This window comes from Natrix helvetica, assembly GCF_964273705.1.
Source record: "Natrix helvetica genome assembly, chromosome: 5".
Lineage (NCBI taxonomy): Eukaryota > Metazoa > Chordata > Lepidosauria > Squamata > Natricidae > Natrix > Natrix helvetica.
In genome coordinates this window covers 36,071,746-36,097,867 of record NC_138551.1, presented here as the reverse complement: position 1 = coordinate 36,097,867, position 26,122 = coordinate 36,071,746, and the positions used below count along the sequence as shown (strand labels likewise).

Below are 26,122 nucleotides of genomic sequence, written 5' to 3'. Positions count from 1 at the left end.
ATAATATACATTCTTTTATAGAGTGTTTTATAAAAGTTTTAAATTGTCTTTAAAGAAATGAAGGATAATTCATTTTAAAATAAGGTGAATTCACCTTTTAACTGTCTAGATTTAATTCCTTGAACTAGTCCAAAGGATAGAATAATTTTCTTTCTCCCATGATTCAATAAAAAAGAATTATAAACAAAACTCAACTCTCCTCTTCTCTCCTCTCTTTTAAAGGCTTCTTCAAAATTCTTTGAGGCTTTAAAAAAAAACAATTTCTGTTTTCCTAACTTTTAAACAGCATTAAACTAAAGAAAAATGCATCTTGGTTTTTAATTTGATATAGTAACTCTGGAAACTAATACTAAAATTACATTCTACTGAACTAATTGTGACATTAAAAACATAAGACCAAGCGTAATATGGCGATACAAAGATTCTCCCAACAAGAATGAGTGAGCATATAAGTATAACTTTATACAAATCTGTTCAGAGTCATTCTGTTCAATTCAGTGGGCTTATTTTCCAAGTAGAGAAACTTCAGATGAGTTCCATTATGATTCCCAAAATTCACAACAAGGAATGGTAATTGCTATATTGTACCATTTCTTGGGTAGGAAGTGATAAAATTTCCTCTCCTTGCTTGTTGGATTGATAGCAATTTTGGCAGCAAGTTTTTGATGGTGTCAAATATCTATGGAATATACCAATGGAAGTCTCTGTAGTAACATTCTAGCTTAAATTAAATAAAAAGCCACCCCTCAATTGTATTACATCATTAATATAATAACGCAGTCTATAAGAATTTGATCAATGTGCATTCTGTTCCATGATATTAAGAGCCATGGTGGTGTAGTGGTTAGAATGCAGTACTGCAAGCTATTTCTGCTGCCTGCCGCCTGCCTGCAATATAGCAGTTCAAATCTCACCAGGCTCAAGGCTGACTCAGCTTTCCATCCTTCTGAGGTGGGTAAAATGAGGACCCAGATTGTTGGGGGCAATATGCTGACTCTGTAAACCTTAGAAAGGGCTGTAAAACACTGTGAAGTGGTATATAAGTCTGTGCTATTGCTATTAACCTATTTTTTTGAAAGCCACTGTTTGATTCCTTAACCAATTGTGCCTTGAAATACTCTCTGTTAAGTTTTGCTGTCTTGTTTCTCTGTTTTTTAAAAAAAATTATACTGAAAGAAGTTTTTACAAAGATTATAAAAGTTATAGAAATATAGAAGGCAAAATAGGAAAAGATTATAAAAGAATAAAATAATTGTTGGAATAACAAAAAAAGAAAAAAAAAGAAACATATCTAAAAAAGTCACTTTTTTGGAGCAGTTACATCACCCTTCCATACTGAATATCATTGTTCTCTTCTTCCCATAAACAAATATTTTTAATCAATAAATCTCCAAATCAACTTTTCCATTTAGCCATTTTCAGCAAAAAACCAAACAAACAAAAAAACCACCACACACCTATGAAGCGTTTCTAGACTTTTATAAAAATAATTCCTTCCTTGATCAAACAAATCAATTTAGCCATTTCTGCAAACTTTATCTGTCTTTTACATCTTGGTTTAACTCTTGATTTCCCCCCTGCCACATAAATGCATCTGGATAAGTCTTTTTGCCACCATTAGGTTTTGCTGCCTTGTTTCTCCTTCACTTCTTTTCCTGTTACTTTTCTGGCAGCCACATCTCAACGTCTATCAAAATGACATTTCTGTATATCACATTCCATTTTACAATTTAAAACATTCATAGTGATTCACAACAGTATGCTAGGTTCCTAATACTGAAGTACTGGTGTTGAAGGTGTATGGTCTTGGCAGGATTTGCAGAAACGTTATAGCTGTAAAAGCGTCTCTCTATTTTTCAGATTCATTTCTTGCACATGGAATTATAGCAGATATTACTGTATCAGTTTTACTAATAAAGCCAGCCAGTAAAATGGTCAGTTCTGTAGTAATGGTGATTGTCACTATTGCCATTGCTTTAGTAAAGACAAACTTTAAGATCTAAAATTTCTGGAACAATAATATGGTGTGTGTGTGTGTGTGTGTGTGTGTGTAAAAAGCTATCCAAAGAACTTTTCAATTTCCATAAAACTATAGTATTTTCTATAAAACTATTTGCAGAAAGTTTGATTACTGACTTATTGTAGTAAAAAAACACCATTATCCGTTATTACTTTTATGTTTCAGATGCCTCAAAGAAAAGAATTTTGATATTAAAGAAAGAGGAGAAATTGATGTAAAGGGCAAAGGGAAAATGCACACTTATTTTCTGGTCCAAAATACAATTGCAACTGAGAATGAGATCATGGGAAGACCAAGCGAAGATGCTGGCCTCAACCACGAATCTTCTCAATTGTCTCAAGATTGCATGGCTGATGGCATGCAAAACTCTTTCTCACAAGGTACAGGAAATGAAAAGAAATGTATTATTTTATTTGTTTTCTCTTTCTGTTATCCAAATTCTCATGCCATGGTTTATGTATCCAAGACTGTACCCACTCATGTATCAAATGAAAGTATTAGCTAGTTTAGGAGGTAATCTCAGGAGTTGTTGAGGTGACAGGGGGCATTTGAATTCTGTACAATGCAAGCTCATTGGCCTTGGGATACTGACAGGATGATGAGAACCTTCTCCTTGTGGAGAGCATGACTGATTGAAATGGACAATTTCAAACTGCACATTTTCTAGCATTTCTTTTTGTCTTTTCTTTAAAGATGTGCCACTGAATTCAGACAAGGAATTGCCTCCTATCGTAGCAATGAAATACGCAGATAGACCCATAGAAAACCACACCAATGTTAAAGGAAGGCATGAATCAAGAGCAAAGGATTTAACAGGTAATAAGATGAAAGGTACACTAATGAGATTAGGACCATAAAGTCATTCATTTCCATCTCCTCTTTACTAAAGGACATAATATCCATTTCTCCACCATTCTGTGTCTTATAATCATCCAATGGCAGCAGAATGCTTACATTTCTGCAACAGGTTCTCACATTAATCATATTCAAGAGAGTGAACCAGGAGGAGAAACGGAATTAAGGTAATGGTGAATTTGTCTATGCAGATTGTGAGTCATCCAGGTCATGACTGTCCCAAAGGTGCTTTTTCATGAGGCAACTGGATTTTCTGGTTTTTCTTTGAAGATGTTTCCACGAAGCTCCACACCCATTTGCCTCACTCAGGTGACCCTGATGACACAGATAAACCTCCAGGTGGCCTTAATGACTTACTAAAAGAATGCAAATGACCAGCTGTCTTCAAGGAGAATAAATCCTTCCATTCTCCAAATCCAGCCAGAGCTGAAACAAGCTTTTGGATGAGAAGTGAAACATCTTCAAAGAATAACCAGAAAGTCCATTTGCCACTTGAAAAAGCACCTTTGGGATAATGGTGAATTGTGAATAAGAGGGAAAAAGTTGAATTAGTTTCTCTGACTTTTAGTTTTATAATCATGTTCATTCTCAGGTCCCCTTCAAAACTTAGTCTTGAGGTTGTGCATTAGGAATGCAATTGTTTTGTATCAACTGAGTTATGATTTAAATACTTATTGGATTTTGCTGTCATCAGGTTGGAATTCAGGGAGTTGAAGTCCATACTTCTTAAAATTGCTGAAGTTGAGAAACACTGCTTTAGAAAAATAGAACTAAAATGTTTTGATGTAATCTAACCATAAGCTTAAGTAAAATAATTGAATATAATTAGTCACTCCTTATGCATTTAATATTTTTTTTCTTTGTGTAACATTGAAACATTGCATTTGGCAGCTTCTATTGAAGCTCTGGGATGCGGTTGCTCAGTGGATAAGACTCTGAGCTTGCCGATCTGTAGGTCAGCAGTTCAGCAGTTCGAATCCCTAGCGCCACGTAATGGGGAGAGCTCCCGTTTCTTGTCCCAGCTTCTGCTAACCTAGCTGTTCAAAAGCATGTAAAAAATGCAAGTAAAAAATAGGGACCACTTTGGTGGGAAGGTAACAGAGTTCCATGCACCTTTGGCATTGAGTCATGCTGGCCACATGACCACAGAGACATCTTCAGACAGTGCTGGCTCTTTGGCTTAGAAATGGAGATGAGTACCATCCCTAGAGCCGGAAACGACTAGCATGCTTGTGCAGGGGAACTTTTCCTTTACCTTATTGAAGCTCTGAGAATCCTTTCTAAGTATTTATAACAGAACACATGAGGCCATCAATTGTATGTGATTGTCTATGATTCTTTAAGAAAGAAAAATTTGGGGAGACATCTTGTCATGTAACATGTCTCTGTTGGAATCAAAGCACTGTGCTGCGCAGCAGATGGTTTAGCTATACTGTACTATGAAGTTTAAAGTTTAAACTATAGTTTTAAACTCAACCCAATTTCTAAACATAAGGTGGCTCATGACGTACAGTAACTATTGCCCGTGATCTTAATGGCTTATCACCAAAGTAACATACATGTCTTTACAGACAAACTGCATGATGCAGAGACCTATGCAAGTCTCCTTGGTGGCCAGCAGCCAAACCAAAATCCATACAATTTCATACAAAGAAGACACAGGCCAGCTGCAGAGACACCACAGATCAGGAATGTCAGATCTAATTTTTGCAACTTGTTTTAATGTTCACATTAGAGTATTTCTGTGTTGTATGTTATTATATTTCATTGTTGTCCCCTTGGAACCTTTATTCAATGTCCAGTGATCCAGTATGTGTTTTAAGATTGACATGTCTTTGTTTCACTGGTAGCAATAACAAAACAAATGTCAATATTATTATGGTCATAATATTGACTTGTCTTATGTATGAATGTAACTTTACCTCATCTATGACACGGGAGAGCCAGTCAGCATATTTTGTAGTGCTTTTTCTCTGATATGTTATATTGCAAAAAAACATTGTTGAAGTCAGTTAACACAACAGTTCATACGAACAAGTTCAACTGTTCCCCATTCCTGGCCTCTGAACAATATGTCTCCCATTTATTTGTAGTTTTATATTCACATATGGTTTCAAAGTCCTCCAGAATCTGCTATCTTTGTTTAGTGTGGATATAACTGTTTTGTCTGTATAGGCCCTGATACTCATTTTGGAACAGAAGAAATGGTCTGTTCCTCAGTCAGGAGGGACAATATTTGTATTGTACAATATTTTCACCTAAATACATTGACCAAAGTAAGTAAGTTAGGAAACATGCATTCCAAGAACTCTTTGCAAATTTCAAACCCTATTTTTTACTTATGTTATGACTTAATGATTCATATTTCAAATTGTGATGAAATCCCATCTTATTGCAGATGCCCCTGCCCTCTCCTCCTCTTACATCCGCACACTCCAAGATATACATAAATAAAAGATAAGGCATCTTCTTTATTTAGAGTTTGGGAAGAAAAATAGTTCAGCCCGCAGCTACAGGTTTTCCTTAGCCCTCTAATTAATCTGACAGAAATAAGGGCAGAAGGAAGACATCATGGAACTACAAAAAAAAATCACTGAAAATGGATGAAATGTTTTTGAATTTATTAATAGCTTTATGACTTCCTTATTTAACCCTCCATCACTAAAAATAAAATCAAAGCACTGGTCCATAACTGTGGTTGTAGTCTACAGCTGATTAAGGGAGGAGTATGCTTCCCAACCAGATTTATTATCTAGTAATTTGAGATGTTTCTTTGTATGGCCATCATTATAAATGTGTTTTCATGATTTATGGTTTTTCTATTTGGGCAATAAATGTTTTATATGCGATATTAAATTAGCCTCTTTTTTATTGTTGTGCAAATAAATGTGATTTAGAAAGAGATATTTATCTGATGCACTGATGTGCAGTTTTGCCTACTGAGATGTGAAGTCTACATGGAGGATAGATATATAGAGAACAAACTGTGACAAGGTACACTGTTAGTATTTTGAGTGACCAAACAAAGATTAACATAGGAGGCTACATCTTCTTGTATCAATCAGCCATGTTGCTTAAATAAAAGCTAAGTATAATGTAATCTTTTCTACCTGTCCTTGAAACATCCTGGATGTTCTATCTGGAGACTAAATGATGAAACCAAGTGTAGTTCTGAGACAACAAGTCTGTTATGGCCATACATTTTCATCCTATTATCAGGCAACACAAGTGTTGGATTCAAATTTTTTTGCTACCGGTTCTGCGGGTGTGGCTTGTTGGGCGTGGCATGGCTTGGTGGGTGTGGCTTGGTGGGCATGGCAGGGGAAGGATACTATAAAATCTCTATTCCCTCCCCACTCCAGGGGAAGGTCATTGCAAAATCCCCATTCCCTCCCAATCAGCTGGGACTCAGGAGACAGAGAATAGATGGGGGCGGAGCCAGTCAGAGGTGGTATTTACCGGTTCTCTGAACTACTCAAACTTTCTGCTACTGGTTCTCCAGAACTGGTCAGAACCTGCTGAATACCACTTTTGGGCAACACTAGTCATTGATATTCTGAGTACATTAAAACTGTAATTATTCCTGGAAGCTGTTTTTGTTTTCTTGCTCATAGCATAATGATCACATAAGCCAATTAATGCACATATCAATCAACTGAGATCATGGATGACATAGCTCTTATTTCCACATTTTGAAAATAGAAGTTTAAAAGCAGTACACATGACTGGGCAAGGTTCAAAAGAAAAAGGAGATCTGTAGCATTGTTTATATTTCTAATACTTGGCTAGAATGTTGCCTGCCATGAAATACAAATCCTTATAATATAGACAGCTTTAGATGTAATTGAATCAGTAAGAATTAGAGCGCCAATGGTCAAGTCAAATTTTGTCTGTGATATGGACACTTCCCAAAACATCTGCTGAGGCTGATAAAAATAATAGCAAAATATATATTTACCAGAAGACAAATCAATGAGATTGTTTCCTGCCACCATTTTCACAAGTCAGGATGCTTTCCACCACTTCTATGTTTTTTTTCTAGACACTCTAGTTATTTTCTAAGAATAATCCTGTGACTTTTGTGAATGAGGGGATGAGTATATTAAACTGGGACCACTAAGACTCACCTTAACTTCACATTCAGCCTAGAAACTTCCTGGACAACTTTGTACTATTTTCAAAGCCAATGCTACCTTGCAAGTTTGTTGTTGAGGAAGAATATTGGGCAAGAGAATGTCAGGTATATTCCCTTGAAATGCCAAATGAAACTCCTTTGAGAAACAGACTAGAAATCTAAATAACATTAAAACTAAATCAAGATTATCAATCTGAGGAAGGCAGATTTGCATCTTCACAGTTTTATTAACCATATTGTTTACAAAATAATAAAACTATAGTTCTGATTTACAAATAGTCTAAAATTGCTTAAAATAAGATAAAGAATACAGTCAGTCATGAAACAAGGAAATAGAATGACTAGTCATCGAATTGAATACTGTTATTAATACTACTAACAATAACACCAATACAGTAAAACATTGAATTAACATACTCCAAATTAGATGACTTCGGATTTAATGGGCAAAATATCCAAATTTTTATTCCCTGAAATAGGGAGTATGTCAGTTGCATCTTCTGGATAAAATACTTACCGCTAAGAATACAAAGCAAGAAAAATAAAATAATGTTATTTTATTCACATATTGTATTTATGCCGTTTGTGTCTCTTCAATTACATACCAATTATTTGGAAACCAATGGAGCATAAAAGAAAGGTATATGGCATATTTTTATGATTGCAAAAACAAAGAAATCTAACAATGCTAGAAAGACATGTATTTTCTCTTCAAGGTTTCCCATTATGCACATATCATAAATAGTTCATTTTCCATTTTTTTTGCTGTGCAAATGTTTTGAATAGAATAACATGAATATATTTGTGAAACCGATGATTTTATTCCATATAGTTTTTGTGCATTTTACTTTTTTGTTGCATCTACTGTTAATTCAAAATATATAGCTTAATAAACAATATTATTTTAATATGTCAATATTTATGACTTAAATGTTAGAACTAAGCACTTAAAAAAAAAAAAGCTAGAGAGGAAACTGTTGTTCTAATTAAATGCTGTTTAATGCAGTCCTTTAACTAACTGGATTTTTTTAGCATGGATGCAAAAGCTGTCCCAGTAGTGTCTGTCAGATGTTTTCTTGTCTTCTGGTAGAAAAGTCAGCCAGTGATCTGAAACATTATTTGCTTGGGTGATTCGCTGAAGGTATTTGCCAAAGTACTTTGCATGAAATAACCCAACCCCTGGGCTACATCAAGATAGTTTATTCCCCAAATCTGCACAGCTCTCTTCTAAAAAGTCGGCCAGTTCACATGTCCTTTTCAATAATGGTGCTTAATTGTTTCGTGTTCTCACTTTGTAGGCATTTGAAAGAATCTTGATTTCCTGAATAAGGCGACAACAAGAAACTGACAGCCTTTACTTTCCCCCTAGAAAAGAAATGCAGGCAAAAGATTTTAAGTAAGATGCCTTGTTTTTATTTCTTGAGCAAAAACCTATCAATGCAACGCACTAGATTTATTTATGCAAACGGACCCCACCTCAGAACTGACAGTAGAAAGCTTTTGATGGTCTAGTGCTTGGAAAAAGAAAACATGTGGAAAATGAGATGTTCTGTATAAAAGCACTGAGTGAAATATGCCAACTGTTGTTTTTTTAAACTTTCATTGATGGTATGCTGTGCTTCAGGCCACATGCTTGTTTCAGTAAGGAAAGTACTCAATATACACTTGTAGATAGAATGATAATTATATTCCACAATGGAGCCATTATGTTCTGCACCTCAGCCTTATAAAGATTTCCCATTCGGAAATATGTCTTCCAAAATATTAGCTAATACTATATTATTAGTTAACCTTGGCTGATCTTAAAAAATTAAGCAAAGTCTGGTAACAGTTACAACTGGGTAATACTTGGATGGGAAAGCGATTAGAAAATGCTACATTGGGAAAGTTAATAAAAAATCGAAAACCACCCTGGTCATATTCAATTCAACAGACATCAACGTGTTGTTATACTTTACATATCAGTTTAACAATCTGCAATAAAGACTCTATTCATGGATAGTTTCAAAAAACTGAATATCTTCCTTGGTAATGCAAGATAGGGAATTTTATGAAATATGCTCAGGATCGGAAGAGCAGTTCTATATGTTTTGGGTCAGATTAGCCAATCCAGACAAAAATGCTTATTGATATTTTGATAGTGACCTGCAAGCCAACAGCCTCTAAGATACCTGCAGTACTTTTGCATATATGAACCAAGAACAATTATATATAATATTGTGTTGTAGTTCACCCAGTTGCTTTCATAGTGAGATGGGTGGCATTGAAATTTAATAAATAAGTTAGCAATAGCAATATCATTTATATATTGCTCCAAAGTATTTTACAGCCCTCTCTGAGCAGTTTACAGAGTCAGCACATTGCCCCCAACAACGTGGGTTTTCATTTTACTGATCTTGGAAAGATAAAAGGCTGAATCAACTTTGAGCCTGCCCAAATTGAACTCCAGACTGTGGGAGGAATTAGGCTGTAATACCGTTTTATAATCAATTATTGGTTCTACCTGAAAACCAGGATGCTACTAGGAATGAAATCCTGTTATGTTTATTTAGTACACTCCCTACCCCACAACAGTAAATAGGTCTATAGTACATACCGTCAGAACAGAAGGAGCCAAAATATAGATGTGAATTTACTGAAAGACTTCTAGGAGATCTGCAATAGATCGGTCAGCTTTTCTAATTCTCAACTGTTTAACAGCAGCAGCAATTAAATATTTCTCTTCTGCCCTGAACAACATTGCTGACATGAAAAAACTGAGGTAAGAAAGAGTGACTTCGGAAGTGAAAGCACTGTAAAGCATCAATCATTTTAAGTGATCAAAACAAATGTCAGAATCTTTAAAGCTTAAGCCTTTTGTTGCAGGCTCTGGTTTGTGGAACTAAGAACTATTCAGAATCAGAATAGTCCACTTCTCACCTTTGCTAACAACCAAAAAATGTCAAAGGCCCATTTGAGGGCTTTTAAAAAGAGATTTTAAGAAGATGGCTATAAGAGAAGATTCTTAAGAGGTTATCTACTCCCACTCCTACCAACCTCTATGGCCCCATAGTCAGAAATTGTCAACAACCAGCCCATTTTATTACTAAACTTGGCAGCACTTCCTCAGGGTGCTGAGATACTGTAAGTAGTGTTGGCAGAAATTTTCACAAATTTCTGATCCAAAATTAACTTTCCATTCAAAATATTTTTAAAAGTAGATCTAACCGAACTCTACTCGCTTTGCTTACCAGATATTTTCAAATCATCATCATTAGGATTTTTTTTTAAAAAACTGAGCCTTATTCAATATTTTGTCATGTAATCCAACCTACCTGCATTTGAAAACTTGATCTTGGAAAGATCTGCTTTTAATTGATGAGATTTTTGCAAAACCTTTGTCTTCTTTGTTGGATAATGGTCCATCTGCAGTAAAGACTGGTGATTTGTTTATCCCCTTAAATTCAAGAGATGCCTTGAAAGGATTCTTCTTATCACCTTTGTGGTGTTTATTGTTGAGAAGTGAAGGCACAGAGGAGATGGAATAACGCCTGACAGTCATAATGTTATCTGCATAAAGAACATGCAGCATAAATGTTATATAGAAATTAAATAGTATTGTATTTATGATTGTAAGCCACCCAGAGTCACTTGGTTGAGTTGGGCTGGGTTGAATTGGATATAAAGTTGTATATCTGTTAAATACCACCCACCTGTGAACAATAAACATTAGGCAGTCCAAAATTTGACGGATATCTCACCACCATACCCAGAAATCATATGAGTACGACAAATGTGACAAACTAGAAGAGAGAAATCAAAACAATCTGATGTGGAAAAAGCAATAGACTACACGAGGAGAATTTATATCTCTATTATTGTTGTTGATTCTAATTCTTGCACTACAGTTCAGTAAAACCAATAGTTAGGGATCATGGAAATTATAGTCCAAACCAGGAGGTCATCTGATTAGGGGGAATTATCTCACTTTGTTGGGAGCAATGTTAAGAGGCAAGTGAATATATAGGTATATTTATTCCAGTCTATCCATTTTCATTTTGTAGTTTTCCTTTTCTCTAAGAAAAACTGGGTACTTCACCGTCTTGGAACTGGATATTATGGACACTACAGTAAGCTAAATGGTAACTAATGATTTGCACTGCCTACCAAATCATTTGTTATCCAACCTGTTAAGATAGTTCTGTGATGGTCATTTCTTGCCTAAAAAAAGGAAATCAAGCAAAGTCTTTTCTTCATACAGGTAAAGGTGTTTCTGTTTAGATAAATAGTTTAAGATTCACATTTCTCTAGAAGTTTTGATTACCTCTGATCATAATTGTTCAATATACTTGGAAAGAGCAACAGTGAAACATTTACTGCAATTGAGAAACTATTTTTAAATAGTCCTCTTAATTTTAGCGATACTTCCAAGAAACACCTTCATGATGTATTTCCTTGCCACTCTAATGCCTTTAAGATATTTGGGGTTACAATTTTCACAATTACCAGGCATAATGGACTTTGAGTATATTGGATTTGAATTATGGATTGCGTAATACAAGACATCTGAAGACATCAAGTTGGAAAATACTCTACTGGAATTTGCAGTCTTCTCTTATTGGAGCATGTAAGCCTTACTTCATAAATCTATTATTATCACAGACCTAGGAGAAATCCCATGGAATAATCTTATTTGTACTACTACTGTTGTTATTTACAGTGCTTTGCTCCACCTTGAAAGTTGGCCCTGGATTGCTATTTCACAGAGCCAGGCTTATTAAACATACATCAGATAATACAATATTACAATTATCTGAAAATACCATTAACAGATTCAAACCAACATGATGCACAGCTTCGTTACTTTCTACAGCTTTCATGTTACTTTGATTGTGACCAAGTTCAGAATTCTTCATTTACAGTATATTAACAGGTTTTTAAAAGTACATATCAATTTCCCACTGCCTTATTTGTGCTCATAGAACTTTTAAGGGAGATTAAATTTCAGGTTTGAAACTACAATCCAGCTCTTTGAGAAATCTTTCTGAAAAAAATGTAAATATTATTGGTGTAGTGGGAACATTAATTTATGCCACTACTAATAAAGTAAGCCACTATGACATAAGTAGACTGAGGTCCTATCCTACAAGTAGACTTAGTGATTGTAAATCTCATTGCATGAGTTCTCAACTTCTTATGTGAGACAAATCTCACAAAGTCCACCATTTCCTGTTTTTTTTTAATTCAACTGATCCTTATTTTCAGATTTGGGTGACAACTTTGTTCCTCATTCTTATTTTTACAGAGTTAGATAAAGAAAATCTGAACTGTAGAAGAATGAATGGAACAAAGGAAACAATGCTTCTTTCAGAAATTTCAGAGGAAGCAAAAATATTTTATAGGTTCAAGCCAGTAGAAATTTTCTTGTGACATGCAAGCTATGCTGCCTGGGTGTCTAATTTTTTTAACCATTTCTAAGCAACCTTTAGAATCTTTATTGCTGCAAAACATCATTATCTCCTTAACATCTGCAGTCTCGCACATTTATTCATGCAACTGGCTATATGGATTGCGTGTCATATTTCAGGCTTTGTTTGAAAATTTAGGTTATAACTTAAACTAACATTTTCCAACTTCTTCTGAGATTTTTTTTAAAGAGATGACAATCTTATTAAGTCTCTAGTTCATACAAGGAAATATGGAGGGTGGTATTTCCAGCTCAATAATATTTGGGAGTTGGATTTTGAAAATGGATAACTTAGTTCACACAATCTAAGCCATGATAATGTGATTTGTTTGATTTTAGCTGAGTATATTGTGTGAAATATGTCCAGCAAAGTTTACTTAGTAAAACATTTAACAAAGCATAAGTCAACATCATGAACCAATCCAGTTCTTGGCCTTGTTCCTCTGACTCCAACAGAAGAAAAAGATGAACCAGAGAGTCACAAATTGATCATTGACAGTTTTAGTTGCATGGTACCTTTTTGTTCCTGTAGAGTCAAAGCAGATTCAGCTGAAACACTCCTGCGCAGAGCCACTAGAGAACCAGTTGTATCTTCATCGTTTGAGATGCTCCAGGATTCTTCCTTTTGAAGGGTCTCTCTGGCACTCTCTTCTCGCTTTGTTTCCTTCTGCCCACCAAACTGTAACTCCCCTCGAAGGGCTTGATTTTCTTGTACTAGCTTGATGATCTCGGACTGCATTTCGTGGATGACTTGCATGAGCCTTTTGTGTTCCTCCATTTCTTCCTCCCACATGCTAGACTCCCAGTTCCAAGACAGCTTTCTTTAAAAAGAGACCCCAAATCCATAGTGAAGGGCTCAGGTGGCACATAAATGCATCCCAACAGAAAACACTCTCATTCTGCTTTCAGCATTGTGCCATCTTTCATCACCAGAAAAGCTTGGATAGATTGTCAAGGCTTGAAGAAGCCTCTCCATGATTTATTCATTCAGGGTTTCATTTTTCCAACTGAACTTTACTTTGACAGCGGCCACTTTGGTGCAAAGACAGACAGAGACCCTTCCTGTAGCACAAAGCTGACTTGTGTTATGCAGCCATTATGAGAACTACTAATAGAAGCATGCCCTCTGCATCTGCCTTGAGTCTCAAATTCACGGGTATGCTGAGCATTTCTACCCTAACACCAACCTGATTTCAGAAGTGCGGAATTTTTTAGGTTTGGCATGACTCTGAGATGAATGCAAATTTATTCCACATGTTCCTCTTTATATCCACACTGAACATTTGCTTCACTGCTCAGGTCTTTGTTTTGTTTTTAAGATTTTATTCCATAGAAACACAAGTATTCCCATATGCAGGACCAACAATTCCCTTTAAGGCATGACAATAACCACTCAAGTAACCACGTACAAATATTTTCTAGCCTGTTCCAGTTAGTATGATTTGTGACATTTGCTTGAAAAAAAATGTGCACAGAACGTAAGGGGAGACAGATCAAGCATGAATCTTGCATTAGAATTGAAAGACAATATCAGAGGCAGCTCTTGTTACTTACTCTCTCTGTGTAGCTGCAGCATAATATCGCTGCACAGTCCTAAAACTCATCTCTTTTCTTTTTCAGGTTGGTATGACTATTAACATTTTGTACCAAAGTTATTTTCAAGGCAATGCCGCTGAAAGGAATCTTTCTTTCTTTTTCTTTAATTGTTCAGAAAAATATATTTTTATTTATTATGCAAAACCATGCTGGAAATCATGGTTTAGATCCTAAGGGACATTAATAGAACACATAGCTGTGCACACAGTGATTTATCAATGTTCATACAGAGTACAGACACTACTGAAAGATCACACTTAAATGAGTAGTAACAGTATTTTTGAAGCAGCCCAAAATTTCCTCAGAAGGAATTCAGTTGCTGTCTTCCTAGGAAATGTACGACAAGATTATAAGGAAATGTGATGTGTGACAAGATTATTAAAGAAATGCCATGGGATAAGATAATTTATTTCTCTAATGTATAAGGGAGCTTTGAGTGCAAAGCAATAAATAGTGTAATGTCAACATTCCACAACATGCTTATTGTTGCATTTCATTGAACATATCATAACAGCATAATGTCCCCAATGCTGCTTTCACTGTGGAACTCCTCCTTGGATCTGTTCTCTGCTTCATTCATTCACTATGGTGGTGATATATGTCCCAACCTCTTCTTTTTCTATGACTCTTGGAACTGGTTTTCCTCCAAAAAGAAAGTTTACTGAGTATGCTGATTCCACTGAAGTGTAGGTGGTGGAAAGGGGAAAATCTTGGTGGACAAGGGCCACATCGGACCCTGACAAGCGCCGAATGCTTAGCTATGGTTTTCTTCTGTTTCTTAGTTCAAAGCCATTAGTTTTCCACAATTACTTTTCAAGGCTCTGAAGGGACAGGGGTCATATGTTATATAGCCATCCTATTTCAGCCTGTTGCTTGGCTCCTGACTTGACTACATATGAATACTTGGTTATCTATTTGCTTTCTTTTTCCTTAGCTTCTTGCTCTATAATCAAATGCTGCCATGGAATTATACTGTGATCTAGTTTGTACAGGCAGCAACACTGCTTGGCTTGGCAGGGAGACCAGGACTGACTTATTTCCAGGGTTCCAGCTTTGTGTGCACACAACTGTGATGTCCAGAGAACATTAGCAGATGTGAAAACTTGATACTCAGCTGTTTTGGCCTACAAGAGTTCAAAGGTTTATTGGCTCTTGTGTTGGAAGCAGCCAGGTTACTAATAGACAGAAGATTAGGTCAGAGGGAAGTCTCCTGGCCTTTTTGTCTTGGTTTAATAACCAAGGCCTTTTGAAGAGCAGATTGCAATAGATGCACACTGATGCATTTGCAGAAATGTCTGCTTTCAACCTTGCAGGCACTACAGCAGGAACCCTTAGCTAGCTTCCAGATTTGTGCACTGCTTTCTTACCAGGCTAGAATGCATAATGTAAGAGTATTCCCTCTGCCAAGAGTAGACGTCCAGTTTTGCTGCTCAAAACCATCACTGTAAATATGAATCATCTTTGTGGACACAAGCTGAAACCCTGCAAGAAATCAGCCTGTCAGGCCTGGAAGCCATCTTATGCATTGGGCCTTCAGCCTTTAATTCTGTGGGAAATTGGAAGGGGGGGAATACATGGAGTGGGATAGATATAGTCAAAATAACATTTCTTTCTTAGAGAATCAAGGACGTCTTAACCCAATGTGACATCTCTAATAAAATGGAACTTTGAGGAAACTCAAGCCTCGGAGTCTTCTTTCTTTAGGGGTGTTACTTGGAACCCTGACATCAGCCCCATTCTGTCTGGAGAAGCCAGCTGGTGGTTTACGCAGGCAAAGTTTTACCAAAATTCAATTTCACCATCATTTGCGAAATCAATGGCTTCTCAACGAAAAGCTTGATCTCTGCCACAACCCTTCCCCTTTTTGCATAGACTTCTGCATGCAGAGACGAAGTGTGGCTCAGATTTGTTTGGTTCTGCTTGAAGCAGGGCTGCATTCTGATAGGACTCTGGGTTGCCCATGTAGATAAAGAATTCATTGAGATACAGCGGTAACTGGCTCTGTCCATATCATGAAGAAGAAACTTATTAGTTTTAATCATAGGAGGTTGTCACAATTCATGTTATTAGTTCAGGGACACAGCATCTTTGGTTTAGCATGTGAACCTAAATACTGTAAGTTATAAATTACAGCAAGTGTCCACCTGTAGAGTGAATCTAATCAGTTGTGGCTAATCAGCAATCCCTGCCTAAAAAGATGATGACTTAGTGCAATATGGAATCTAGTTACATTCTACTCAAATTGACATTATCCTAGAAGGGATTGAGGAGTTATCCTGCTGCTTCTGCAGACTCCATGAAAAGCACTCAGTGCAATGAAAAATAACACTTGAAATAAGAAAGTCTATAGAATATAACAGAAACTTTTTATATAATAGACAACCTTAGAAAAATTTAGGGTTAACTTTTAGGGTTAAATTTAGAGTTAGTTGCAAATTAACTCTAATTAATTTTTCCTTTTAAAAAATACAGTTTGCTAAAAAAAAGTGTTTAAAACCAACACTTATAAACACCTCTTGACACTCTGGAAGCAGAAACACTTTTTTTTTCAAAATCTTTCAGTTGCTATTGTAGTGTGTCCTGCTAGTCTCTGGATATATGAGTACATCCCCCCATCCCACCCCACAAAACCATAAGTTGGGGGTCCCTTAGAAGTTGATGTCATCACAACAGAGAATCAGATTTTTCATAAATAGATTTTTTTAAAGACACACACATACACACACACACACACACACACACACACTGCACTTTCACTCCATATTTTAGTATTTTAGATGCACATTGTAGCCTATAACTAAAGGAGGATGTGTTATGAATTTGGAATGTGGTTCCTAAAAGCATGTTTTCTGTAGGCAGTGACAGTCACTTTGCTATTGGAATTGCTAAATAGCCGCTTCTAGCGATTTACTATGCCGAGCCTAGCTCCACATTCCACAGTTTAGACAGGTCAATCCTTTCCTATTTCAATAAAAGCTAAATCACTTTACACATAATAATTGCATTGTTCAGACATATTCGTTGCAAAACTCTCACAAATTGTGAATGCACACAATTCTGATGGTAAAACTTCTAAAGTGAGGCAAATTCTACTGAGAATATCTTATGTAGAATTTCAGACTTAATTGACATGGTGGTAGGGTTAGCTGTGGGGAATTTGTTTTTTCCTTTTATTATTGGGTTACATTAATATTCCTGCTTCTAACACAATTAACTCAACATAGATAGAATTAATGGAAGTTGTTGTGAACTGATGGGAGTGGTAAAGCAACATATCAACAGAACACCAGGTTAGGAAATAGCTGAGGAAGAAGTGGGAAACCATGGGACATGCCTTAAAGCATTGTGGTTAACTTAAGCATTTGGCTTCTTCAAAAATCATTATCTGGGCATTGAATTCCCAACCTACAGCTAGTCCTTGACTTGCAACCTTCAGAACCTACAGCTAGTCCTTGACTTGCAACCATTTGTTTAGCAACTGTTTGAAGTTACAATGGCACTGAAAAAAATGACTTACAACAGCTACACATACTTACACCAGAGGCGGGTTGCTTTTGGTTTGGCCCGGATCAGCGAACTAGTAGTAGCGGCAGCGGGAGGCTCCCCCCATCCAACTGGATGCTTCTGTGCATGCACAGAAGCATTGCGCACGCAGAAGTGCACCCAAATCAATAGTAGAAAAATTGGCAACCCACCTCTGACTTACACAACATCCCCACAACCACATGATCAAAATTCAGGGAGTGAATTGTCAACCAGCATATATTTATGAGAGTTGCAGCATCCCAGAATCCCTTGATAGTCAGTCACATCCTTCCCAGCTGACAAGCAAAGTTAATGGGGGAATCCTGATTTGCTTAATGACCTCTTGATTCACTTAATTACAGTGATTTGCTTAACAACCATGGCAAAAAAGGTCATAAAAACAGATACAATTCACTTTTGCAACTCATTTTCTTTTCCATGCTCTCATTTTATATTTTATTTCTTTAATTAGAGAATAGGTTGAGGAAGTTGGGATTTTCCCAAGCAGATTTCCTACATACTGTATGCCACATAATTAGCATTTGTTCTGCCCAAATTATCTTTCTAATTGGAGCAGACTTTTGATATGGAGCATCGAAGAACTCTTACCTGCAATTTTATTTCTTTTATCTACTCCTATTATTATTATGGTTGAACACAGAATCAGTTGATTATACTGGATTTGGCATTTTTTATCCATCTATTTAGTATTTCCCAAGAACCTGGAATAGGTAAGTCTTGTTATTTGATAGTGTTTTTTTTATTATTGCAAAATTTTTATTGGTTTTAAAATATATAGGGAAGGGTAAAAGGGTGTACAGAAAATTTTTTGCAGCTTCCACACTGGTGGCGAAAATCCCCCAAGAAACTCACAGATTTAACAGTCTTAAAAATAAAATATAAAAGAAGGCATCAGAACAAATTTAACCAATATTATCAAACATGTACTCTACTATTTTTTCTCTGTTACTTTTTGTAGTATCAACAATTGCAATTATTCCAAATACATTCATTTTTGTGATCTAAGCCTTTTCGATATTGCTTCTTCTTCCCTGCCCCCTGGAGGGGCCTCGGCGCCCCCCTCCTTATCTTGCGTCTTGCTGTCCTTTTCCCTACTCCCACTAAATTCCTCCTCTGGGGGGGAAAGATTCTTTTTAATAAAGGCTTCTGCCTCTTGAATTGTATTAATTTTGATCCTATTTCCCTCCCAGAAGACCATCATCCCCTCTGGTAACAACCACTTAAACCAGACCCCCATGTTGTACAATTTTTTTTGATAAGGGGGAATATTTCCTCCTTCTCTCTCTTATTTTTTTGAGGATCTGTTTAAGAATGGTGACCTGTTCCTCTTTGTATTTCAATGGTCTCTCCCTTTGGGTTGCAAGCACCTCATCCCTTGTGGATCTCCTGACAAATTTAACATGTACCTCTCTGGGAACGTTGTGACTTCTGGCATATGCTGAGTTTATTCTATATGCTAGATCCATATCCCACCATAATTGTTTCTTATCTCCCTTAATATAATCTGCTAAAATTGTGCTCATAATCTCTTTAAGATCTTTATTTTCTTCCTCTGGCAGGTTCTGGAATCTAACAAAAAGGACATTCTTTCAAATTCTATTTTTGTCAGAAAATTTTCTACATCTGTGTTTCCCTTGCGTGTTGTTTTAAGCTCCTCCCCCATCTCCGCTGCTCTCTCCTCCAACACCATAATTATTTGCTTATTCCCAGCAATATGTTCTTTAACGTCTCTGAGCTCTTCTTTAACCTCTACCATTTCTTTCCTCATTTCATTCTGCCCCTTCATAAGTTCTTTAAACATTTCTGTAACAGATAGTTCCTTTGTGTCCTCTCCAGCCCCTCCTTTCTGCAACAATGAGGTGATCTTAGACTGTTGTGTTGTGGGGCTGGGGGCAGCAGATGACGGAGCTGAGTGCGCCTTGCCAGTCGGTGGTTTTCTTGCAGCCATTGGTTAGGTTCAGAGATGCAAATCCTTTCCAGAGAAAATGGTGTCCGGGGATTCCACAGCGGAGCTGGCCTCAAAAGGCAAATAAAAGCAGGGAAACCGACAAATTCCAATAGAGAGATAATACAAGAAGTGATTCCAATAATCAAAGCTCAGAAGAGCCACAGAAAGAGGTTCCAGCTTCCCTTTGAGAGAGTACAGCAAACAATCCACTTTTCTTTACTTTCTCTTTGGGAGCAGTTTCAAAGGATAAGTTTCATTCATATGTAGACAAAGGGAGGAGGGCGGGCGCCATCTTGGCCCTCCCTTCCGCAGGGAGAGAAGTCACAAAAAGTTTTTCTTTCCCTGTTTTTTTAAAGGCGAAGGTCAGCTTTAGAATCATTTCTGGCAATTGTAAAAAGCCATTCTCATTCACTGTCCAAGTAACTAATCAGTCATTATTCTCTCTCTCTGAGAGAGTCCCTTTAAATGCCACTTATTCCGAGGGGGGGGGGTAATAGAGGAACCACCCTCTCTAATTTCCATTTCAAAAGCCAGAGCACACCAACTCACGGACATCTGTAGCTTTTTTTCAGAGTAAACAAAGAGCACCAGGTGGGATACGTGCCTCCAGCCTTCAGCCACGCTTCTCCTTTGATCTAAAATCTCCCAGAGCCGTCTGGCAAAGAGGCGATGTCACTTGCCCTCCCACTGCTCCTTGGCGCCTAGGCGAAGCTGGGAAAAACACCCCCACTGGCTACCGCCTCTGTGGGGGGTCCCAGCAAGCCGTCTTTCGGCAGGAGACCCTTTGTTTGAATCTCCTGTGCTCCTTTTGGAGCCCGCCAAGGGAGTGATCGGCAGACTACATGTCCGTCGCCATTCGGTCCCGGAAGCGGAAGTCGTTATTTGATAGTGTTAAAGCATCATTGTAGGACGTCAGCTATTCCAAGTAAAGCTGTCTTTTGCAATTGACTGATGGTGATCCTGTCAATACCAGTGTTGTTCAAGACATGCTTTGTTTTGGGATTGTACCCAAGATACCTTGCACTATTGTCTTTCTCTTATATTCTACTGTCTCCAGATATTACAACATTCAGACTTTTTTGGGGGTTTTCTTATCATTTGTTCAGTCTTGGTTGTTATGTTACTACTATTTGTGGGGGATCTTTTTAAATGCAGAATTAAGCTCTGTTTTGGGATAAACATGTCATGTGTTTATGTGTGGGTGACACCTGATGCTACTGAAGTCACTTATTAAATTGTGAAAACTGTTGAATGAAGCCAGAAAAATACCTGTCCAAGCCACCCTGTAATTTAATATACTTTCCTAGTAAATGTTGAGTATAATTAGTCTGCACAGAATGAATCTTATTAAACGTTAAATGCATTTTCCTCTAATTTGAAATTTAAACCTTTGCTTGTGGCTTGGTGTCAGAGAAGATGCGATTGAACATAAAATATGCATAATTCTTAACTCCTTTATGGGTGCTGGGATGACATCAACTAATGCATAATTAATAACAGCAGAGTCAGAGAAGTTGTATTTGTCTAATTTTGCCTGTGTGCAGAAAGCTCTTGCTATGGAAGTCTAAGGAGGGAAGATGCTATATAAAATTTATAGTACTCAAAATTATCAGTTTCAGTCCACATAAAAATGGCTGTTCACTCCCCATCCCCATGTTATATTATTTGAGCTATAGGATTAATCTGCCTTATCAATTCTCCCTTCAAACCCAGTGCCTATGCTCCCTATTTGATCAAAAGCACCTGAAGCAAGGCAGAACAGCACTTAGAAATGGAAGAATTCTTAAACAGAATTTCTGTTTTTAATAGTCCTTCAAAGCTACAATATGCTATAATAAGACTATGCTTCCTAATCTAGGAATACAAATATGGATAACATGTTAAAATGTTATCTGAAGTATATTTATTTATTAGCCTATGCATATTATACATATAATATAATATATATATTAAAAGTTCACCTAGATTAGTAGAATCTGATAAAATATAAATGTTAAAAAAGATGTACGATAAAATACAATGTCTAGGCCAGTGGTCGGCAAGCCGCGGCTCGCGAGCCACAAGCGGCTCTTTACACATTTTAATGCGGCTCTTCTGTGTGCCGGATTATTATCCTCCCTAATCATTGTGGATCAAAAAGAAAAAAGGGAAAGGGGCGCTTGTTTTGAAGCGCCCACTCCCCTCCCTCCTCTTGGGCACTTCAAAACAAGCGCCCCTTTCCCTTTTTTCTTTTCGACCCACAATGATTAGGGAGGATTCTGAAGTCGGGCGGGGACGAGAAGCGAGGAGGCAGAAAAAGAAACGCAGGCTAAGGAGCTTCCCCCCCGCCCCCTCCCAGCAAAAATCTAACCGGGGAGCCGGGCAGAAGCAAATTAGCCAATCATGCGAGGAAAGCGAGGTCTGACCGGGTGGGCAGCGAAACTCCAGGGCTCTCTGTTCTAATTCCCCGTGAAAACTGTTGCCTCTGAAGCGTTTGCTCTACTGTTTGAACCTTTAAGCGTCCCTTTCCTTTTTCTTTTCAACCCACAATGATTAGGGAGGATCCTGAAGTCGGGCGGCGACGAGAAGCGAGGAGGCAGAAAAAGAAACGTTTCTTTTTCTGCCTCCTCGCTTCTCGTCCCTGCCCGACTTCAGGATCCTCCCTAATCATTGTGGGTTGAAAAGAAAAAGGAAAGGGACGCTTAAACGTTCAAACAGTAGAGCAAACGCTTCAGAGGCAACAGTTTTCACGGGGAATTAGAACAGAGAGTCCTGGAGTTTCACTGCCCACCCGGTCAGACCTCGCTTTCCTCGCATGATTGGCTAATTTGCTACTGCCCGGCTCCCCGGTTAGATTTTTGCTGGGGGGGGGGGGAAGCTCCTTGACCTCCGTCTCTTTTTCTCCCTCCTCGCTTCTTGGGGCTCCACCAATGGGGGAGCAAGGCCCAGCACCAGGCTTTGGGCTAACACAGGGGTCTGCAAAGTTGGCTGTTTTAAGACTGGTGGACTTCAATTCTCAGAATTCTGGGAATTGAAGTCCACCAGTCTTAAGAGCCAATTTTGCAGATCCCTGGGCTAATATGATTGATGCCCTTGGTGGACTTCAATTCTCAGAATTCTGGGAGTTGAAGTCCACAAGTCTTCAAGCTGTCAGGTTTGAAGACCCCTGGTTTTTTTTTTCTAAAGGGTTAGGGGTGCAAGGATCTTGTAACTTGACAGCTTTAAGACTTGCGTGCTTCAAATGCCAGAGTTTATTGAAACTAAAAACAGTGTACCATCCTATGTATTTTCGGTTTTAAAAATGTGGCTCTCAAAATAAATTTCAATCGTGGTTTTGGCGAGATTTGGCTCAGTTGAAAAAAAAGGTTGCCCACCACTGGTCTAGGCCATCTAACCATTGAAGTAGAGCATTGTTTATATTTTAAAAATCAGATATTGGACCAGAATACCAGCTTACAGCTAGTCACAATGTGATCTACGGTGAGAGTCCCATAGTCACACTGAGGGAAGGATACTGTGCCCCATTTATACAGAGAGTCCCGGTAGACGCTGTGTGAGGCGCAAATTCTATTCAGGATTGTCCATTGCTGACATGGTAGTTCAAAATCTGGCATCTTTTGGGGGATTGTTTATATGTCTTCCTATGACTGGACGTTCAGCAATCCAGTCGGGTAATCATTTTTATTCAGTCATTGGCGGCATTGTATTTGCTATGTTTTTCCTGACTATGAAAACAATACTATTCCATCATTTTCATGTCTTGAGTTGTAAGTAATATGTTCTTCTGACTGAGATTTTGCAATTCTAACATGATAACAATGTTGGAAGGGACTTTGGAGTTTTTCTAGTCCAAACCCCTGCTCAAGCAGGAAATCCTATACCATTTCAGACAAATAATTGTCTAATCTTTTCTTAAAAACCTCCAGTGTCAGAACTCCCACAATTTCTGGAGGTAAGTCATCCCATTGTTTAATTGTTCTAACTGTCAGGAAATTTCTCCTTAGTTCTAGGTTGGTTCTCTCCTTAATTGGTTTCCATTCATTGCTTCTTCTCCTGCCTTCAAATGCTGTGTAGAACAAGTTGACTCCTTCTTCTTTGTGGCAGCTCCTCAAATATTAGAATATTGCTACCATCTCACCCTTAGTCATTCTCTTTGTTAAACTAAACATATCCAGTTCCTGCAACTGTTATTCATGTTTTAGCCTCTAGTCCCTCAATTGAAGGTTGTCGAGAATGTGGTGGCGCAGCAGTTTCCACGACACCTTGACGAATCCGATTATCTAGACTCACGCCAGTCCGGCTTCCGACCCGGGCACAGCACGGAGACAGCCTTGGTCGCGTTGGTCGATGATCTCTGGAGGGCCAGAGATAGAGGTTGTTCCTCTATCCTGGTCCTATTAGACCTCTCGGCGGCTTTTGATACCATCGACCATGGTATCCTATTGCGCCGGTTGGAGGGGATAGGAGTCGGAGGCACCGTTTTGCGGTGGTTCAGCTCCTACCTCTCCGACCGGAAGCAATGTGTGTTGATAGGGGGGCAGAGGTCGACCCTGAGGCCACTCACTTGTGGGGTGCCACAGGGGTCGGTCCTCTCGCCTCTCCTGTTCAACACATATGTGAAGCCGCTGGGTGAGATCATCCGTGGTTTTGGGGTTGAGTACCATCAGTACGCTGATGATACTCAGCTGTACATTTCAACCCCAAACCACCCCAACGAGGCTGTCGAAGTGATGTCCCGGTGTTTGGAGGCCGTCGGGGTCTGGATGGGGGACAACAGACTCAAACTCAACCCCTCCAAGACTGAGTGGCTGTGGCTACCGGCACCTCGGTTCAGCCAGCTAATTCCATCGCTGGCCATAGGGGGCGAACAATTGCCCCCTGTGGAACGGGCGCGCAATTTGGGCGTCCTCCTTGATGCCCGGCTGTCAATGGATGACCATGTGGCAGCCGTGGCAAGGGGGGCGTTCCACCAGGTTCGCCTGGTGCGCCAATTGCGCCCCCTACTGGACCGGGATGCCCTGCGCACAGTCACTCATGCGCTGGTGACGTCCCGCCTGGACTACTGCAACGCTCTCTACATGGGGCTGCCCTTGGGACGCGCCCGGAGACTGCAGTTAGTTCAGAACGCAGCCGTGCGGGCTGTGATGGGGAGTACTAGGTACTCCCACGTAACACCACTCCTGCGCGAGCTGCACTGGCTGCCTGTGGTTTTTCGGGTGCGTTTCAAGGTCTTGATTACCATCTTTAAAGCGCTCCATGGCACAGGACCTAGTTACTTGCGGGATCGCATCCTCCCACACACATCCCTGCGGCCAATTCGCTCACACAGGGAGGGGCTTCTCCTGGTGCCGTCCACTAGGCAATGCCAACGGGTGACACCAAGGGGTAGGGCCTTCTCTGTGATGGGCCCAACCCTCTGGAATGACCTCCCCCCCGACATCAGAACCACCACTGACCTCCGCTCCTTCCGGCAAAAATTGAAGACTCACCTGTTCCGACTAGCGGGCCTGGCATAATTACAACAGTTACCTCCTGGTAGATGTACTATTAACTGGTTATTTTAGGGCTATTGTTTTTAATTTAATTTGTGTGTTTCTTAGGGGTTTTAAAATTATATTTATATATACTGGCTAACTGTACAGTTCTTTTTAATTCTATTTTAACCTCCTCCATATTTAACTGTACATATTTAATTTTTCTATTTATTGTATTTTGATGTATTCTTTGCATGGACTGTACACCGCCCCGAGTCCCTTTTGGGAGAGGGGGCGGTATAGAAGCACAGTAAAATAAAATAAATAAATAAATCATCTTTTTGCTTTTCTCTGCACCTTTTCTAGAGTCTCAACATCTTTTTATATCATGGTGAACAAAAGTAGGTGCAATATTCTAAGTGTGGTTTTACCAAGGCATTGTAATCTTGATTCTAGACCTCTGTTAATGCAGTCTAGGACTATGCTGGCTTTTTTTGGCAGCTGCAGCACACTGCAGCTTATATATAAGTGATTGTCCACTAGGACGCCAAGATCCCGCTCACTGTTCCTATTATTGAGCCAAAAGATCAGCATTCCCTCTGGCAATAACCATCTAAACCAAACTCCTTTATTATATAATTTCTTTGATAAGGAGGAGTACTTCCTCCTTTTCTCTCTTATTTTTTTCGGAATTTGCTTAACAATGGTAATTTCTTTGTCTTTATATCTTAGTGGTCCCACCCTTTGAGCCCCTAGCACCTCATCCCTCGTGGTCCTCCTAAGAAATTTAACATGTACCTCCCTAGGAACATTATTTATTCTAGCATATGCTGAATTAATCCTGTAAACTAGATCCATATCCCACCACAACTGTTCTTTGTCTCTCTTAATATATTCTGCTAAAATTGTACTCATAATTTCCTTAAGGTCTTCATTTTCTGTCTCTGGTAGGTTCTGGAATCTGAGAAAAAAGGACATTCTTTCAAGTTCTATTTTTGCCGTAAAAATTTCCAATTCTAAATTCCCCTTCTGGACTGCCTTAACCTCCTCCCCCAGCCCAGCCGCCCCCTCCTCCAACACCTTAATTCTTTGTTTGTTTTCTGATATATGGTGTTGTACACCT

General features: G+C 38.5%; 2 protein-coding genes across 2 annotated transcripts in view; one reads left to right on the top strand and one right to left on the bottom strand.

Annotated features, from left to right (window-relative positions):
* The window catches only part of LOC309393873 (guanylate cyclase soluble subunit beta-2-like), a 29,486-nt gene extending 23,769 nt beyond the window's left edge, over nucleotides 1–5,717 (top strand). Inside the window, exons 14-16 of the mRNA XM_081956405.1 lie at nucleotides 2,186–2,400; nucleotides 2,714–2,836; nucleotides 4,447–5,717. Of these exons, the coding sequence (XP_081812531.1) occupies nucleotides 2,186–2,400; nucleotides 2,714–2,836; nucleotides 4,447–4,598 (490 nt within the window). The 3' untranslated portion in view covers nucleotides 4,599–5,717. The remainder of the gene's footprint in view (nucleotides 1–2,185; nucleotides 2,401–2,713; nucleotides 2,837–4,446) is intronic.
* A 2,537-nt stretch (nucleotides 5,718–8,254) lies between these two features.
* CCDC195 (coiled-coil domain containing 195) lies at nucleotides 8,255–13,234 on the bottom strand (the record flags this gene model as incomplete). The annotated part of the gene is made up of 3 exons (XM_081956403.1): nucleotides 8,255–8,375; nucleotides 10,325–10,559; nucleotides 12,973–13,234. 3 exons carry the CDS (start codon nucleotides 13,232–13,234, stop codon nucleotides 8,255–8,257), a joined length of 618 nt encoding a protein of 205 aa, XP_081812529.1.
* Nucleotides 13,235–26,122: the final 12,888 nt, after the last annotated feature.